Below are 19,647 nucleotides of genomic sequence, written 5' to 3' on the forward strand. Positions count from 1 at the left end.
ATCAACCCTTAACCGTCTTTGGTTCTTATTGTTGTGTTCGTTTCAGCCATGAACACCGCCTGGTTTCATAAGTGCGTAGAGAACTGGCCTTACAAAGTTCTCCTTGAAGCGGCTAACACTTCACACTTACATAGGTGATTCCTAAATGTGTCATCCTGTAGATACACTATTTGATATACCCCGTATAAAATTTAGAAATCATTAAAAAGCCTTAATACTTTATCCTTGGTACTGAACATTGTCTCATCACGAAAACGGACTAAAATTTTATTTGACAATGTTGAACCGTCATTAATGACTTTGTTTGATCTCCTTGAACCTAGATCTTGGGATCTCCAGTCTTCTAGGTAGAGTTACCGCCACAATGACTTGTTCTCGGCCATAGCCCCATTCCCCTTGATGATTTCTCAACTACCTCTCTAGTTAGGCCTTTTGTAAGTGGATCCGACACATTATCACTTGACTTTACATAGTCAATTGTGATAATTCCTCTAGAGAGTAATTGCCTAACGGTTTTATGTCTTCGTCGTATATGACGAGATTTACCGTTATACATGACGCTCCCAGCCCTTCCAATTGCCGCTTGACTATCACAATGTATGCATATTGGTGCCAACGGTTTGGGCCAAAATGGAATGTCTTCCAAGAAATTCCGGAGCCATTCAGCTTCTTCACCGGCTTTATCTAAGGCTATGAATTCAGCCTCCATTGTAGAGCGGGCAATACATGTTTGTTTGGACGACTTCCAAGATACCGCTCCTCCACCAATAGTGAATACATATCCACTTGTGGACTTAGAATCAGTTGAACCGGTGATCCAATTTGCATCACAGTACCCTCAATCACTGCAGGGAAATTACTGTAGTGCAATTAAAGTTCTGGGTATGTTCTAAATATCCCAAAACTCGTTTCATTGCCATCCAATGAGATTGGCCTGGATTGCTCATATATCGACTCAGTTTACTTATAGCACAAGCTATATCTGGTCCTGTACAATTCATGATATACATTAAGCATCCCAACACACGAGCATAATTCAATTGTGATATGCTTTGGCCTTTATTCTTTGCTAATGCAAGATTCACGTCAATTGGAGTCTTTGCAACTTTAAAGCCCAAGTGCTTGAATTTTTCAAGTACTGTCTTAATATAATGAGATTGTGACAATGCCAGACCTTGAGGAGTCTTATGGATCTTAATTCCCAGAATTAAATCAGCAACTCCCAAGTCTTTCATATCAAACTTGCTATTGAGCATACGCTTAGTAATATTTATGTTGGCAATGTCATTACTCATTATCAGCATATCATCCACATATAGGCAAACAATGACTATGTGATTTGGAACATTTTTTATGTACACACATTTATCACATTCATTTATCTTAAAACCATTTGACAATATTGTTTGGTCAAATTTTGCATGCCATTGTTTGGGTGCTTATTTTAGTCCGTAAAGAGACTTAACAAGTCTACATACCTTCTTTTCTTTACCTAGAACCACAAACCCTTCAGGTTGTTCCATGTAAATTTTTTCCTCCAACTCTCCATTTAAGAAGGCCGTCTTAACATCTATTTGATAAATTTCAAGACCATACACTGCAGCTAATGCTACTAACATCCGTATGGACGTAATTTTTGTAACTGGAGAGTATGTATTAAAGTAGTCTAGACCTTCTCGTTGTCTATACCCTTTGACTACGAGTCTTGCCTTGAATTTATCAATAGTGCCATCATCTTTGATTCTTCTCTTAAAAATCCATTTAAAACCCAAATATTTATTTCCAGGAGGAAGATCAACCAATTTCCATGTATGGTTGTTCAATATGGATTCTATTTTACTATTGACTGCCTCTTTCCAAAATAATGATTCCGAAGAAATCATAGCTTCTTTAAATGTTTGAGGCTCATTCTCCAATAAGAAAGTCACAAAATCTGGTCCAAATGAAGTAGACGTTCTTTGACGTTTACTACGTCTTGGATCCTCCTGATTACATGTACTTTCTTTTGTTTCTTCTCGAGGTCGTTTAGATCCTTCACCAAACGACTCACATTCCTTTTTATATGGATATATATTTTCAAAAAACTCAGCATTATCTGATTCTATAACCGTATTATTATGAATGTCGGGATTTTCTGATTTATGAACTAGAAATCGATATGCTTTACTATTTGTCGCATATCCTATGAAAACACAATCAACGGTTTTCGGTCCTATCTTTACCCTTTTGGGTTTAGGAACTTGCACTTTTGCCAAACACTCCCACACTTTAAAATAATTCAAGTTGGACTTCCTTCCTTTTTATTTTTCATATGGAATGGATTGTGTTTTGCTATGGGGCACTCGATTTAATATTCGATTAGCCGTAAGAATACTTCCCCCCACAAGTTCTTTGGCAAACCAGAACTTATCAACAACGCATTCATCATCTCCTTTAATGTGCGATTTTTTCTTTCCGCAATTCCATTAGATTGGGGCGTGTAAAGGGCTGTTGTTTGATGAATAATTCCATATTCTAAACATATTTCTTCAAAAGGAGATTCATATTCACCACCCCTATCACTTCTTATCATTTTTACTTTCTTGTTAAGTTGCGTTTCAACTTCATTTTTGTATTGCCTGAATGCGTCTATTGCTTTATCTTTACTATTCAGTAAGTAAACATAGCAATATCGAGTACCATCGTCAATAAAAGTTATGAAATACTTCTTTCCACCGCGAGATGGTATTGACTTCATGTCACAAATATCTGTGTGAATTACGTCTAAAGGATTTGAATTCCTTTCAACTGACTTATAAGGATGTTTAACATACTTAGATTCCACACATGTTTGACATTTTGATTTTTCGCATTCAAACTTAGGCAGTACTTTCAAGTTAATCATTTTTCGCAAGGTTTTATAATTGACATGACCCAAACGTACATGCCATAAATCATTGTATATACCATTAATTCATCATTACGTATTGACTTCATAATTTATGGTATTGACTTCATAATTTATGTCGCTCAATCATAGGGTATTTTAGTCCGTATTATTTTATTAATTGTGCGTCTATAACACATTAGAGTCATTCTGGTAATATTATTAATTTTGGGGACAAAAAATATCAAGACCAGCCCCAAAAGTCTCTCTGATGAATACCATAGAGATTTTATTATTCACAATACTTGAAATCAAATATTATGCTTTTATGCATTTTTCCTTGATTATTTGTATTTCTCAACGCGAAAATTTATTTTTACAATCTTATAAAATTAACTTTTGAATGTATATACATGATAATTCATTTCTTCTAGATTTATTACAAACAAGATTAAGTGTTATGTAAACACTCAATTTACTGATTACTTTTATGATCGGGCAAAGAAATTTACTAGTTAGAGTATAATTCCCATGTAGCCCGGATCCAAATTGACATACAAGTCCAATTGTAATACTCATAGACACATGTAGAGGCTGAGTCGGGATTTAAAGTTACTGGGTTCGGAATTTTAGCCTTTTTATGTTACTGAATTTAAAAGTAAGAATTTATACATATTCAATTTATCTCTTAATATATATATAGAATTTGCACTAAAGTTATTGGGTTCGGCCGAACCAGTCAGCGAACCCGTAGCTTTGCCCCTGGACACATGCATACCACTTTTATAAATTCAACATACACTACTGTTTGCCGTGCATGAAAACGAAAGGATTACGGGCAATGATGCAAACTACATTTTGAAAGTCAAACTACTGCTACAAAAACATGAAGTTAACCACTAATAAGGTAAACAAAGGAAACACAAAAAAAACAGAAAGACAGAAAGTAAAAGAAACCTATATATAATTAACACTACTATAAATTAAAGATCACTTCACTTAGTCTTGGACTTGTTTTCTTCAGCACCAGTAGTAAAATAACTAACTACAGCTTTAGTTCCTTCAGCAATGGCATGTTTCCCAAGTTCTTCAGGCAACTCCATCTTCACAGCACCCTGAATCTCCCTCGACGACAACGTTGTGGACCCTACGTACTTTGACAACATTGTTAAGTTGCTGCCTCCGCAATTCTCACAAACATGTCTCCCATTAAATTGTCCAATATGGTCATAGCTTTTGATGTCTGGATGTACTTGCTTCATTACCTTATAAATATATCTTCCATATCCTACTTTGTCTCTCTTCTTTTTCTTCCTCTTCTTGCCTTCTTTTTTATTCTTTCTTGGTTTCTTTTTCTGCCCTTTCTCTTTTATTTTCTTTCTCTTGAGTTTCGTCAGCAAGTGGTGTGACAACTACTTGGAGGGTTTCTTCTACCAATTTCTTGGCTGTGACTGTGGTACTCATTCTTTTGTTACTCTTCTTTGGTGCCATATTGTTTTGAGATGGATTTTGAATGTGTTTCTTGAGATAGCTGCAGGATTTAATATGCAGTGAGATGTTCAACTGTCGAGAGACATAGGCGGATCCAGTATTTCAAGAGGACGAGTGCATTGTTGTGAATAAGCGGATATAGAATTTATACTTGACGGGTTTAACTTTAGTTTTTTATCATGAACGCACTACACTTTTAAAATTATAGGTTCAAAATTATATTCTTTTTAAAATTTTAGTGAGTTTCACATATATATCTATACTCCGTACCGAAAACAAAATCATTTGGAATGGGATTTGAACTATCAATGTCACTTGTAGAGGTGCACGCAATAATAATTACATCATAGGAGTCTTTGAACATGAATGTACACATTTATTTAAATAATTTTGAAGAAATATGAAGTTGTAATACATAGTTCACGGAGAGAATTACGGGTGTTAAAGATTTCGTGGGTGAAAAGCGGATATGGCAAAAGGCGAATATGGCGGAAAAAGTTAAAAGATACGTGGGTTTAAATGTGGATATACACCAAAAACGGTTGTGGCAGAGGAGTCAACATATATTCTCTCAATTTTTCTCAAGAGTATTTTTTATGTCATCGACGGTCCAGCACGGTAAACTTTACGTAGTGATGAATTAATGATATATACTATAGCTTTAAGTTTTTCTTATGTACCTTGACAAGTTTCTAGTGGATATCACACAAATTGATCAATAGATTTGACTATTTGAGATCATAAAGTTAATATAAGTAGAATCAATTTAATAAATATTTTTTATAACATTATTTAAGTAAGTTTTCTAGCTAATTGATAGCACAAGTAAAAATTGCTGCTCAATAAATTTGAATTGATAAATTTATCTTAATGAGTAATAAAATACTTGTTGGGTTTTGTACATGCGGTGTGGATGAAAATGGAGAAAATTAAAAGATTTGAAAAGATTTCTTCTACAAGGGAACTTTGTCCCATACTAAAAGAGAAAAATACATTTGTTGGGTTTAAATAGAAAAGTATTTCTACTACATCTTAAAAAGACTTAAGAAGAAGGAATTTGTTGCTCGGACACAAACAAATAATCTGATTGATTGATTAACTTTTTGTATGGAAAAATTTCTGAATTCTCTTTTCGAATTTGCTTATTACTGTTGTTTGAAGTATCACTACACGAGTGAAGGTAAATCCGTTTTATCCTGAGAAACAAATAATCCTATCTCAGTTAATGCCAGGGGATTAAATTTCTTAAGGACACGCTGTGAAATTAGGTGGCTCGAATTATTTCTACTTCTTTCTTTTCTGTTTCTATTTTGCTATCCGAGGTCTATTTTTTCAAATACAGAAAGGTAACAAGCTTAAGGAACTTAAATTTATATTTTATTATGTATTTGTTTTAATATAGTATTTCCGCAGATTAAAACCTTTATGGTATTCGACTCCCGATTTTAAAGTTTTTGTAGTTTTTTACTTCGCATTTTAATTTACTTACATTATTTTTTGTTCATCTTTAATCTGCTTTGGAGATTAAAATCCTAGTTAGGCAAGTCCAGTGAAGAAGTTGAATGGCACACAAATTGTTAACATGATGAGTCCCACAAATTTTATTATTTGGAACATTAGGGGTGGGAATAATGAAGGCTTTAGGAGAAATTTTAGGAAACTCATGGTCCACACAGGCCATGCATGGTCACACTTCTTGAAACTAGAATACATAATCATGTCACTCTATTGAATGAGTTTGGTTTTTCGGAGATGATTGAGATTCCGGCAGATGGCCAGGCTGGTGATATGGTTATCCTATGGGACTATGCCAAAGTGAATGTCCACAACTTTGTTCGTAGAAACCATGAAATCCATGGAACCATTGAGGTATGCCCTATTAGACTTAATTGATTATTTTCTTTAATTTATGCTAGTACTAATTCAGTCATTAGGGACCAAATGTGAAAAAATATTGAAAGCATTGCTGATAATTATACTGGGCCATGGCTTGTCGGGGGTGATTTTAATAATGTATTTAGAGCAAATGAAAAATTAGGGGGTAGACCGCTGAACAGTAGACAAGCTGCCAAGCTTTGGTCTAGTCTTAATTATTTCAAATTACTTGATCTTGGTTACAAGGGTTGCAAATACACTTGGTCTAACCATAGATTCACCAATAATAGCCTTATTATGGAACGTCTTGACAAAGTCTTTGGTAATGACCAATGGATTCAAAATTTTCCAAATGCTTTTATAACTCATCTTCCTAAAACCCATTCGGATCACAATCCTTTGCTTATTAATCTCATTCCTAAACAATTCCCCCAATTTCCTAAATCTTTCCGGCTCGAACTCTTTTGGTATAAGAATCCTCAATTCACAAATGTGATAACAAATGCATGGTGTAACAATTCCTAAACCATGGCTACATCCATCTTTAAAGATAATGTCATTAATTGAAAGAATAATACTTTTGGTGACATTTTTAAAAACAAAAGACGCATCCTTTCAAGGCTCAATGGCATACAAAAGTCCCCAGCTTACCATTCGAGTGCCTTTCTTCAAAATTTAGAAGCAACCCTAAAAGCTGATTACAATAGCATTATGAAAATAGAGGAAGACTACTGGAAACTGTGCTCTAGAATCCATTGGCAAAACGAAGGAGATGCAAATACAAATTTTTATCAAATTATGGCTACTAATAGGAAAAGAAGAAATATAATTATTTTCTTTAAGGATGATAATAATAACTGGATTGATGACCCTGAAGCCATCATCAACTACACTAGTGATTACTTTAAAAAAGTTTTCACAACTTCTTATGTATCCAGCGACTGGAGTAGTATAAAAAATGACCCTAAAAGTTTTAATAATACTGACATCTCTTCTCTCGACAACCCTATCACAAATTCTGAGATCATTAAAGTTTGTTTTTCCTTTAAACCTTACAAAGCACCGAGACCTAATGGATTTCATCCCTTTTTCTTTCAAAAATTTTGGAATATAATAGGCGGTTCAGTGATTAGCCTCTGCCAGGACGTTTTCAATAGTGGCAGAATACCAGATGGCATTAATGATACTCTCATATGTCTAATTCCCAAAATAACTTAAAAAATTTAGGCCCATAGGTTTATGAAATACTATTTATAAAATCATTACTAAGGTTATTACGAATCGCTTGAAGCCTTTCCTAAACACCCTAATCAGCCCTTATCAAGCTAGTTTCCTAAAAATTAGAAAAGCTTGTGATAACGCTTTCATTATTCAAGAACTCATCCTCAAAATGAATAAGTATCATGGTAGAAAACACAACATGATTCTAAAAATCGATCTAGAAAAGGCTTTTGACCGACTTGAATGGTCCTTTGTTTATAGAGCCCTCACCCTTTTTAAATTCCCCCTCCCCCCCCCCCCCCGCAATATCACAAAACTCATTATGAATTGTGTTTCATCTAGTAAAATAGCTATCCTTGTTAATGGCTCTAGAACTGAGTACTTTACCCCTAGTAGAGGTATTAGACAGGGTGGCCCTATGTCTTCTTATTTATTTATTTATTTATTCTTTGTATGGAAATGCTTTCTACTCTCATCAACCACTAAGTGGACATTGGGATCCAGTGACTATAGGTAATAATAATCACCAATTATCCCACCTTTTCTTAGCAGATGACCTTACCCTAATAGCTCAAATTAATAAAAATACTACCACTACTATTAAACAGTTCCTGGAATTATTTTGCTACCTGTCAGGGCATACCATTAATAGGGCAAAATATAAAATCATCATCTCTAAATATTTCCCTAAAAATACTGCCTCAAATCTCTCAAACTTCTTTAATATCAATGTTATTCATTCCTTCGGTAAATACTTAGGTTTTCCGATTACTAACTCGAAACCTAGGGCCACTGACTATCAATTTGTTCTTGATAATATGTGCAAAATTAGCTACATGGAAAACAAACTGCCTTAACATTGCTGGCAGGTGCATACTGGCTACCTCATGCCTTAACTCCCTCCCAAACCACATTACGCAATACACAATACTGTCATCCAAGATCCTTAAGAACATTGACAAAATTCAGCGAAATTTCATATGTGGTACAACTGCCACTTCCAAAAAATTTCATCTAATTAACTGGGCTACCATCACCAAACACAAGAAGGAAGGCGGGTTAGGGATCAACACTGCGAAGAGTAAAAACCTAGTGAATCTGGCCAACCTATCTTTGAGACTTCTCACTAACACCCATTCCCCTTGGGCAAAATCGATTCTTGGGCTTCATGGCACTAGGAAAAATAATAAAAACTCTTCTTTCATTTGGAGTAACATTATCCAAGGATGGGAAATTTGTAACAAAGGTATTACTTGGTTCCTCCATAATTCATCAAACTTCAATGTCTAGAATAGTCGTTGGATTCATCACACTCCACCACTACGCCAATGTATATACGGTCCCCTAACACAAAAAGACGATATTCTCACCATTAAGGATATCTGGATTAATAATCATTTCCCCGATTTTATGCTTTTCCAGCTAGGCCTGAGACCGAGTCATCTGATGCTGTGATCACTGGTATTATTCCAGTTTGCCATAGAGATGCTTTAGTTCTATTTGATCCAGGATCTACATATTCCTATGTGTCCTCCTATTTTGCTTCATATTTGGTTGTGCGTTGTGATTCTCTGAGCGCTTCTGTGTGTATATCTACACCGGTGAGAGACTCTGTTGTTGTAGATCATGTCTATCATTCGTGTGTGGTTACTATTGGTAGTCTTGAGACTAGTGTGGATCTTCTACTACTTGATATGGTAGATTTTGATATCATCTTGGATATGGATTGGCTTTCACCTTATCATGCTATGTTGGATTGTCATGCCAAGATAATGACCCTAGCCATGTCGGGATTACCTCAGTTAGAATGGAAGGGAACTCTTGGTCATTCTGCCAGAAGGGTTATTTCTTATATGAAAGCTCGGCGTATGGTCGAGAAAGAGTGTCTAGCCTATTTGGCTTATATTCGCGATCTCAGTGCGGTTGTTCCTTCTATGGACTCAGTACCAGTTGTTCGTGAATTTTCAGAAGTATTTCTTGCAGATTTGCTGGGGATGCCACCCGACAGAGATATTGACTTCTGTATTGATTTAGCTCCGGGCACTCAGCCCATTTCTATCCCACCATACTGTATGGGCCCGCAAGAGTTGAAAGAATTAAAGGAGCAATTACAAGACTTGCTTGATCAAGGATTCATTAGACCTAGTGTCTCGCCCTGGGGTGCACCAATACTATTTGTAAAGAAGAAATATAACTATATGCGGATGTGTATAGATTCTCGACAGTTGAACAAGGCCACTATCAAAAACAAATATCCGTTGCAAAGAATTGATGACTTATTTGATCAGCTTTAGGGTGCCAAGGTGTTTTCAAAGATCGACTTGAGGTCTAGTTACCATCAGTTGAAGATTAGGGCATCTGATGTCCCTAAGATAGCTTTTCGAACTCGGTATGGGCATTACGAATTCCTAGTGATGTCATTTGGGTTGACAAATACCCCAACAATATTTATGGATTTGATGAATCGGGTGTTCAAACCCTATTTGGATTCTTTTGTGATTGTATTCATTGATGATATCTTGATTTACTCTAGCAGTCGAGAGGAGCATGAGCATCATCTTCGGAGTGTGCTTCAGACTTTGAAGAATAATCAGTTATATGCCAAATTTTTAAAATGTGAATTTTGGTTAGACTCAGTTGCCTTTTGGGGGCATGTTGTATTGGCAGAAGGCATAAAGGTGGATCCTAAGTAGATTGAGGCTGTTCAGAATTGGCCTAGATCTACTTCAGTTATAGAGATCCGGAGTTTCCTAGGTTTGGCAGGTTATTATCATCGGTTCGTGGAAGGGTTTTCATCTATAGCAAGCCCATTGACCAGACTGGCCCAGAAAGGTACCCCATTCAGATGGTAAGATGAGTGTGAGTTGAGCTTTCAGAAGCTCAAGACTGCTTTGACTACGGTGCCGGTGTTGGTATTACCCATAACTTCAGGATCTTATATGGTGTATTGTGATGCATCTCACATTGGGCTTGGTGCAGTATTAATGCAAGATGGAAAGGTGATTGCATACGCGTCGCGGTAATTGAAAGTTCACAAGAAGAATTATCATGTTCATGACTTTGAATTGGCAGCCATTATTCACGCGCTGAAGATTTGGAGGCATTACCTCTACGGTGTCTTGTGTGAGGTATTTACTAATTATCGTAGCCTTTAGTATCTGTTCAAACAAAAAGATCTCAATTTGAGGCATAGAAGATGGTTGGAGTTGTTGAAAGACTATGATATCACCATTCAGGTATTCTATTCATCCAGGTGCCGCCAAAATGTATCAAGATTTGCGGTAACATTATTAGTGGAGGATAATAAAGAAGGATATAGTTGCATATGTAGCTCGGTGTCTGAATTGTTAGCAAGTTAAGTACGAGCATCAGAGACCTGGTGATTTGCTTCAGAAGTTAGAAATTCCTGAGTGGAAGTGGGAGAGAATCACTATGGATTTTGTTGTTGGGCTCCCATGGATTCAGAGAAAATTTGACGCAATTTGGGTCATTGTGGACAGGTTGACCAAGTCAGTACATTTCATTCCGGTGGCAGTTACCTATTCTTCAGAGTGGTTAGCTGAAATTTATATTTGTGAGATTGTCCGCCTTCACGGTGTGCCCGTGTCTATTATATCAGATCTAGGTACATAGTTTACCTCACACTTCTTGAGGGTTGTACAACGTGAGTTAGGCACGCAGGTTGAGTTGAGTACAACATTTCATCTATAGACAGACGGGAAGTCAGAGCGCACTATTCAGATATTAGAAGATATTCTATGCACTTGAGTTATAGACTTTGGAGGTTCTTGGGATCAATTCTTACCACTTGCGGAGTTTGCTTATAACAATAGCTATCAGTCGAGCATTCAAATAGCTCCATATGAGGCATTATACGGAAGGCGATTGTCACGCCCCAAACTAGGGGAGGCACGACTGGCACTCGATTTGTATTCGATCGAGTTAGCCACTAAACATACTAGCTAACTAGACTGGGGACCCAACAGATCGGGCAGCATAACATCTAAAATACTAAGCTTGGACCGTAAGGTTATGACATGAATAACAATAAGCCATATAAACATAGGTAGACAAGCCAAAATAATAAAATACTAGCTGGCTGACGAGCCCGCGACTGAAGACATATATGCCTACACACCTATATATACATGCCAAGCCTATGGGCTGGAGACTGAAAGCAGCAAAAAGAAACCCAGAATATTGTATCCACAATAGCCTCTAAGAGTGTCATAAGCACTGTCGGAATAAGGCCCCAACTATACCCAAACTGTACAACAAAAGTAACCATCCTATGAAAGCTCCAGGAAGAGGTGGAGCTTACCAACTCATAGCTGAACCCCGAAATCCTAGCGGAGGGGTCGATCAGAGTCCCTACCTGGACCTGCACGCACGAAACAAAAATGCAGTGTCCCCAGGCAACGGGACATCAGTACGAATAAAAATGTACTGGTATGTAAGGCAGAAAGTAGAATCATACATAGCTGATGTAAAAAGGTAATAAAGATACCACCTGACACTGAAACTCTGATAGCCTCCATGGCCGACATCCGACCTCATAGTAATAAAATATGCATGGTATGCTCGTGTAATCGTATGTCGTGAATACATATATATTGATGTAAATGCATGACATACCCAACCAAATGCTAGCAATGTCGATCTCTCCCGGTAGCTAACCGGTATCATATTGCCAACCTGTGGCCATCTGTACAATATATATAGTCTTTCGGGCAAATAGGCCCCTTACCTCTGATTATAGCTTGAAGTCCATGCATAATATGTCATGTATGATATGAACTTTGAATGCACATAATAGGCCATAACAAGAACTTAGCCAACCTTGGCTCATTGGTACTCTTATTCTCATAATCTCATAATCACCTTCGTATCGCATACAAATGTCTCGTGGAACCTCATATCTTTTTTAATAAGTTTGAAAACTTAACTCGACTTTTAGAAAGATAACTTAACTCTGAATATGTTCATAAAAAGCTTAAGGTGCTTCACTTAGTCCTTATACCTGATTTCTTGATAATTAGTAAAAGAAAGTATTTAGAAAAAAAAAAAATCAAATGTTTTAGTAGTTTAAACATAAAAATTATATTTGAGAATTTTGAAATCGACGTGTCACTTTAGAGATTTTAAAATACACTTTAACAAGGAAGAAGGACTGATCGCAAATACTAAATGCCTTTATTTTTAAGTCACACAACCCAAAGACGAATAAGAATTCATATATATGGACATATATTTAAGAAAGCCGACAAAATGACATATATAGATGTCGAATACCCTTTTTAACCGAACGAGTGGAATATCAACCTAATAGCATCATGAAAATACTTCAGCTACGATACCAATGCCTTTCACAGAAGGTCTTTCTAGCAACAGAATAGTAAAATATCACATTTGGCGTCTTAGGAATTTCCCAAAATTCGTGCTAAAAGGAAGGACGAAGCTTAGCCTTAACATACCTCCCCAACGAACATCCGAATGCCTGTAGTTCCTTCACGAAAGTTGTTCCTTATGTCTTAAGCTTCGAAACCACTATATATATGCAGCTTATACGCACCTATAAACAGTTCATAAATGAGTTTAAATCGACAGATTTGCCATATGACCCTAACTTGACGAAACGCCCGTAGAACTTTATAAAAACAATCATAAAAGAATCCCAAGATGATTACCTTGGCAAACCAAGAATAAATTCTGAAGAACCAGCAAGAACAACAATTTCCTATCTTCCAAAAATAGCTCCAAACACAGCTAATAGAAGGGGAAAATGATTGCAAAGCGTAGAGATTGCGCTTCTAGGCATGCGGGCAAACTTTAACGATAGAAATCGTTAAAAACGCACCTTAATCTCTCAAGAACACCATGAAACCCTCTCTTAAGCTTTCTCACTGTTTTGGGACGAAGATGAAATATTTTGGGGTCATAAAAGTCGGATTTTTCTGACTTATACCACTTGTTTGACCCGACCCGGTTCGCGACCCGATTTCAGCCCGGACAGTCCGCGGTAAAACAGTCATAACGTTTTACTCCAATATCGGTTTGATGTGAGATTTTTTTAATTGCAAACTAGACTCGTAGACCTTCGATATGGTAGGTTGTGGGTCCCATAACGCTTTATATATTGGGAGAAATGATCTGATACATTTGACCTAAAGTTTAGAAAATTTATTAGAGAAATTTACGATAACTTTTGCCGACCTTTATTTCGCAACTTGCTTGACTCCAAAACTTAACATGTGACCAGTGTGATATTATAATATCTTATAACACATTATTCTTAGCATAGTATACACTCTTAGTCTTATCCCACAGGTGCAAGTTAACTTAAACCTTCCGAACGCGCGGGGTGCTACCCGAGCCATTTCTTTAACAATGAACCTTTGTTTAAGGGATTCCTTTGACTTAAAGCTTTAGTTTAGTTCCTTGATATTACCACACATTTTCAGTCTTATTCTCCCAATGTGCTATACCCAATCATATATACCTAATATAACCACGCCATGTTACGTATATTACGTAAGAGAAGAGAGAAACACCTGGGGTCTCACAGTCTCCCCCCTAAGAACATTCGTCCGCGAATGGGTCAAGTCAATTCTTTGGTTTCATTTCTTGTCTGCTAATACGTTATTTGCGAGGCTATATTTGTTACATTTTCAAAGCATAAATCAAATTCTGAAGATTCCAACTACTAGGCTTCGTATAGCTATCTCGCAATAAGAAATTTAAATTACACTTTCAAGTCATTTAAAATTCAATTAAGTTGCTGTAAAGAAATAATTGGCAATTATTTAAATGCGACTCACCTTAAGTCGTAAATAGGTGGGGGTACTTCTTCCTCATTTCCTCCTCAGCTTCCCAGGTCATTTCCTCGATGTTGTTATTTCGCCATAACACTTTCACGGAAGCCACTTCTTTAGTTCGAAGCTTCCTTACCTGCCGATCTAAAATAACTACTGGTACCTCTGCATAAGATAAGTCTTCAGCAATGTGAATATCCTCAATGGGCATAATACGTGAATGATCTCCAATGCACTTCCGCAACATAGATACATAAAACACAGGATGGACTGCTTCCAATTCTAAAGGCAAATCAAGCTCGTACGCCACCTTACCAATCCTCCGAATAATCTTATACGGTCCAACATACCTGGGGTTGAGCTTTCCCTTCTTTCCAAATCGCATGACGCCCTTCATAGGCGATACTTTCAGGAAAACCCAATCTTCTACATCAAACTCTAAGTCTCGTCGTCGAACATCTGCATAAGACTTTTGCGACTTTGTGTTGTATGCAGCCAGTCTCTAATAAGTTTTACCTTTTCCATTACTTGCTGGACTAAGTTAGGACCTAGCAACTCTGCTTTCCCGACCTCGAACCAACCGATCGGCGACCTACACTTCCGCCCGTATAGTGCTTCGTAAGGAGCCATCTGAATACTAGCTTGGAAGCTGTTATTATAAGCGAACTCAATAAGAGGTAGATGATCATCCCAACTTCCTTTAAAATCTAGCACGCTGGCACGTAACATATCCTCAACTGTATGAATAGTACGCTCTGCCTGTCCATCAGTTTGCGGATGAAAAGCGGTGCTAAGATTTACCTGCGTGCCTAGACCCTTCTGAAAAGATTTCCAAAAATATGTTGTAAATTGAGCCCCTCGATCAGAGATAATATATAATGGCACTCCATGAAAGCGAACAATCTCTCGAATGTAAAGCTTGGCATAATCCTCGACTGAATATGTCGTCCTGACTGGCAGGAAATGAGCAGATTTTGTAAGCCTATCAATAATTACCCAAATAGAATTATACCTCCATGGAGTGCGAGGCAAACCAGTGATGAAGTCCATATTTATCATGTCCCATTTCCATAATGGAAGCTCAATACACTGAGTTAGGCCTCCAGGCCTCTGATGTTGGGCTTTAACTTGCTGGCAGTTGGGACATTGGGCTACCATCTCTGTGATATCTTTTTTCATTCCATTCCACCAATAGATCTGTCGAAGGTCCCGATACATCTTTGTCGCTCCGGGATGAACTGCATATCTAGAATAATGGGCCTCCGAAAGAATCTTGGCACGGAGCTCTCCTACTGACGGTACACATAAGCGGCCCTGGTATCTAAGGACTCCATCTCCAGTTAGCTCAAATAAAGGTTGTCGCTGCTGTGGAATACTTTCCCTCAGTTTTATAAGCTCAGGATCCTCGTGTTGTCGCTCTTTCACTTCAGTAACAAAAGAAGATTTTGCCGTATTCTGAACGAGAATGCGTCCACCCTCTGCATCTACCAAACGCACCTGCAAACTAGCTAGCTGGCATAAATATTTGGTCATCTTGACCTTATCAGCTTCAACATGGCTTAGACTGCCCATGGACTTCCGGCTAAGGGCATCAGCAACAATATTAGCTTTGCCGGGATGATATAAAATATCAACATCATAGTCCTTTAGTAATTCTAGCCATCTTCTTTGTCGTAGGTTCAGCTCCCTCTGTTTAAATAAATACCGAAGGCTCTGGTGGTCGGTGAAAACATCAATATGAACCCCATATAGATAATGCCGCCAAATCTTTAGGGCAAATACAACTGCGGCTAACTCAAGATTATGTGTAGGATAGTTCTGTTCATGTTTTCGCAACTGTCTGGAGGCGTACGTGATAACCTTACCATGCTGCATAAGAATACAACCTAGGCCAATTCTTGAGGCATCACAATATACAACATAACCCTCGGTGCCATCCGGAAGAGTCAAGACAGGTGCCGTAGTAAGCCTTTTCTTTAGTTCCTGAAAACTTTGTTCACATGCCTCAGTCCACTGAAACTTAGCTCCCTTATGTGTCAGTTTCGTCAATGGTGCAGAGATAGAGGAAAATCCCTCCACAAACCTTCGGTAATACCCTGCCAAGCCTAAAAAGCTACGAACCTCTGTCGGATTCAAGGGCCTCGGCTAAGTCATCACAGCTTCAATCTTTTGGCCATCAACCTTGATACCATCGCCGGTAATAACATGACCAAGAAAAGCTGCAGAAGTTAGACAAAATTTACATTTAGAGAATTTAGCATATAACCTGTAGTCCTGGAGAGTCTGCAATACAGCTCGCAAGTGGTCCGCATGCTCGGCTTCCGATCGTGAATATATCAGGATGTCGTCAATAAACACAATCACAAATTCATCCAAGAATGGTTTGAATACCTGGTTCATAAGATCCATAAAGGCTGTTGGGGCATTTGTAAGCCCGAAAGACATGACAAGGAATTCAAAATGGCCATACCTCGTCCTAAATGCTGTTTTTGGGATATCAATATCCCTGACTCGTAGCTGATGATAACCGGATCGCAAGTCGATCTTCGAAAAGCATTTGGCACCTTGTAACTGGTCAAACAAGTCATCAATCCGTGGAAGAGGATACTTATTCTTGATAGTGACTTTATTTAGTTGCCTGTAGTCAATGCACATCCGCAAGGACCCATCTTTCTTTCGAACAAAGAGCACCGGAGCACCCCATGAGGATGTACTTGGCCTAATAAAGCCTTTATCGAGCAAGTCCTTCAGTTGTTCCTTCAATTCCCTTAGCTCTGCAGGAGCCATTCTGTAGGGAGGAATGGATATAGGTTGCGCATCAGGAAGCAAATCTATAGCGAAATCGATTTCCCTTTCGGGGGGAATTCCTGGAAGCTACCATCGGGAATTCATTCACAATAGGAACCGACTAAAGAGTCGCTGGCTCCTTATCTATATCCCTAACATGAACCAGATGGTATATACAACCTTTAGCAATAAACTTCCGAGCCCTAAGGTATGAAATAAATTTACCCTTGGGCGTGGCTGCATTACCTTTCCATTCAAGGACAGGCTCACCAGGAAAATAAAATCGGACCAACTTTGCACGACAATCAATATTAGCATAACAAGCTGCCAACCAATCCATACCCATAATGACATCGAAGTCTAGCATAACCAATTCAACTAAATCAACAGAGGTTGGACGGTCATTAATTAACACTGTACAATCTCGATAGACATGATTAGCTACAATAGAGTCGCCAACTGGCGTAGACACCTCAACTGGCTATGGCAACAACTCAGATCTCATGTCAAGCTTACCAGCAATAAATGGAGTAATATATGAAAATGTAGAGCCAGGATCCATCAATGCATAAATGGCATGAGAATGTATTGTCAATATACCTGTGACAACATCTGGGGATGCCTCTGAATACTGTCGGCCTGTATTTGCATAAAAGCGGTTCTGGCCACCACTAGAACCTGAGGTGTCTCCTCCACCTCTCCCCCTACCACGGCCCTCAGTAGACTGTGGACCTGGTCGTGGAGCACGGACTGAGGGCGAAGAGGCTGCTGTGAATCCTGAAGGCTGAGCTGGTGTACCTCTGCCTAACCCCGGGCACCGGCTAATATAATGTCCTGTCTGCCCACAATGAAAACATGCACTCAAACCCTGTCTACATTGCCCGGTGTGCAGCTTACCGCACTGAGTACATGGAGGAGTAAGCTGTCTCATCTGTGCAGAACGCTCCTGTCGACGGCCCTCAGGCTGGCCTGAGCTCTGCCCCGGTCCTGACTGAATATAACGATCAAACCGCTGGCCCTGCATCTGTGGTGGGAAACTACCTGCTGACCGAGGTGGATATCAATGGAGTGGGGGCCTAAAATCAACTCGTGGCTCCCTATAAGACCCCATAGTACGAGCCCTCTTACTCTGCTCCTTATCTCTGCGAGTATCACGAATCCGACGGGAAAGGTCCTCTGTAGTCTGAGCGAAAGCCTGTATGCGGGAAATATCTACATCATCCGATAGGGATGCAACCCTACAGTCTCTAATCAGATGATCCCCCAAACCATTCACATAATGATAAACTCTAGCCCTCATGGTACGTACTATATCTGGTGCATACCTTGCCAAAGAATTAAACTTATGGCTATAATCCCTCACACTCATATCCCCCTGCTTTAGGCTAAGAAACTGGTCAAGACGGGCCTCCCGAACCTCCCGTGGCAAATAATGGGCTAAAAAAGCCTCAGAGAAGTCCTCCCACTCTGCTGGCGGAGCATCAGGTCCTCTAGATCTCTCCCATGCCTCATACCATAGGACGGCTACATCACGTAGTCGAAAAGAAGCCAACTCCACAGCCTCGGTGACGGAGGCATGCATCACCCTCAATACTCTATACATATGGTCTATAAAGTCCTGGGGATCCTCAGTGGAACTGGATCCTGTAAATAATGGAGGGGCCAAGTGAAGAAACTTCTCGTACCGTCGAGCTTCCTATCCGATCTCTCCGGGCATCTGCTCCTGACTCTAGCTGTCGCTCATGAATAGAAACCATCCTAGTCAGCAACTGAACAGCCTCCCTCATCCCCTGCTCCCCAGTCTCTGATGGGGGAACAATAGGTGCTGGAGATCCTGTGTCTCTAGCTGCCTCAGGTACCAATGGAACTGGTGAGGCTGGGGGTACTGCATCTCCCTGGGCTCCAACAAGTGCTGGGGAAGCTGAAACTAGGGGTACAGGAGACTCACTATGAGCCTCTAAGGGAAATCTATCCCTCTGACCCGGTGGGGAACGACTGGTACCTTCTCCCGGATCCATACCTATCTCTCGCTGTGCCACATCCTGAGCGTAGGTAGCCTGTTAGATAGGAAACACAAAGCACGATTTAGATTTCATATGTTCTTATAACTTCGCTCTATAGCACGATCTATTAATTGAAAGAAATGTAACCATTCCTAAATGCCTCATAGCCTCCTGATTATAAGTGTGGTGCACAACACACCCATAAGCAAGACTCTACTAGACATGGCTTGTGGACTTCCTGGGATACGACCTGCTCTGATACCAAGTTTGTCATGCCCCAAACTAGGGGAGGCACGACTGGCACTCGATACTGTATTCGATCGAGTTAGCCACTAAACATACTAGCTAACTAGACTGGGGACCCAACAGATCGGGCAGCATAACATCTGAAATACTAAGCTTGGACCGTAAGGTTATGACATGAATAACAATAAGCCATATAAACATAGGTAGACAAGCCAAAATAATAAAATACTAGCTGGCTGACGAGCCCGCGACTGAAGACATACATGCCTACACACCTATATATACATGCCAAGCCTATGGGCTGGAGACTGAAAGCAGCAAAAAGAAACCCAGAATATTGTATCCA

The 19,647-nt window shown here is 39.0% G+C and overlaps 3 protein-coding genes across 3 annotated transcripts; all 3 read right to left on the reverse strand.

Annotated features, from left to right (window-relative positions):
- Window positions 1–4,198: 4,198 nt before the first annotated feature.
- LOC138897194 (uncharacterized) lies at window positions 4,199–15,837 on the reverse strand. The gene is made up of 3 exons (XM_070183155.1): window positions 15,067–15,837; window positions 14,298–14,767; window positions 4,199–4,397 (listed from the first exon to the last, which is right to left on the reverse strand). Exons 1-3 carry the CDS (start codon window positions 15,835–15,837, stop codon window positions 4,199–4,201), a joined length of 1,440 nt encoding a protein of 479 aa, XP_070039256.1.
- A 573-nt stretch (window positions 15,838–16,410) lies between these two features.
- LOC138897195 (uncharacterized) lies at window positions 16,411–18,076 on the reverse strand. The gene is made up of 3 exons (XM_070183156.1): window positions 17,569–18,076; window positions 17,299–17,466; window positions 16,411–16,484 (listed from the first exon to the last, which is right to left on the reverse strand). The coding sequence occupies exons 1-3, from the start codon at window positions 18,074–18,076 to the stop codon at window positions 16,411–16,413; spliced, it is 750 nt and encodes a 249-aa protein (XP_070039257.1).
- Window positions 18,077–18,112: 36 nt separating this feature from the next.
- LOC138897196 (uncharacterized) lies at window positions 18,113–18,655 on the reverse strand. Its single transcript, XM_070183157.1, has one exon. The coding sequence runs from the start codon at window positions 18,653–18,655 to the stop codon at window positions 18,113–18,115; it is 543 nt and encodes a 180-aa protein (XP_070039258.1).
- Between the last annotated feature and the right edge of the window lie 992 nt (window positions 18,656–19,647).

The sequence above is a fragment of the Nicotiana tomentosiformis genome, chromosome 8 (assembly GCF_000390325.3).
Source record: "Nicotiana tomentosiformis chromosome 8, ASM39032v3, whole genome shotgun sequence".
NCBI classification, from domain to species: Eukaryota; Viridiplantae; Streptophyta; class Magnoliopsida; order Solanales; family Solanaceae; genus Nicotiana; species Nicotiana tomentosiformis.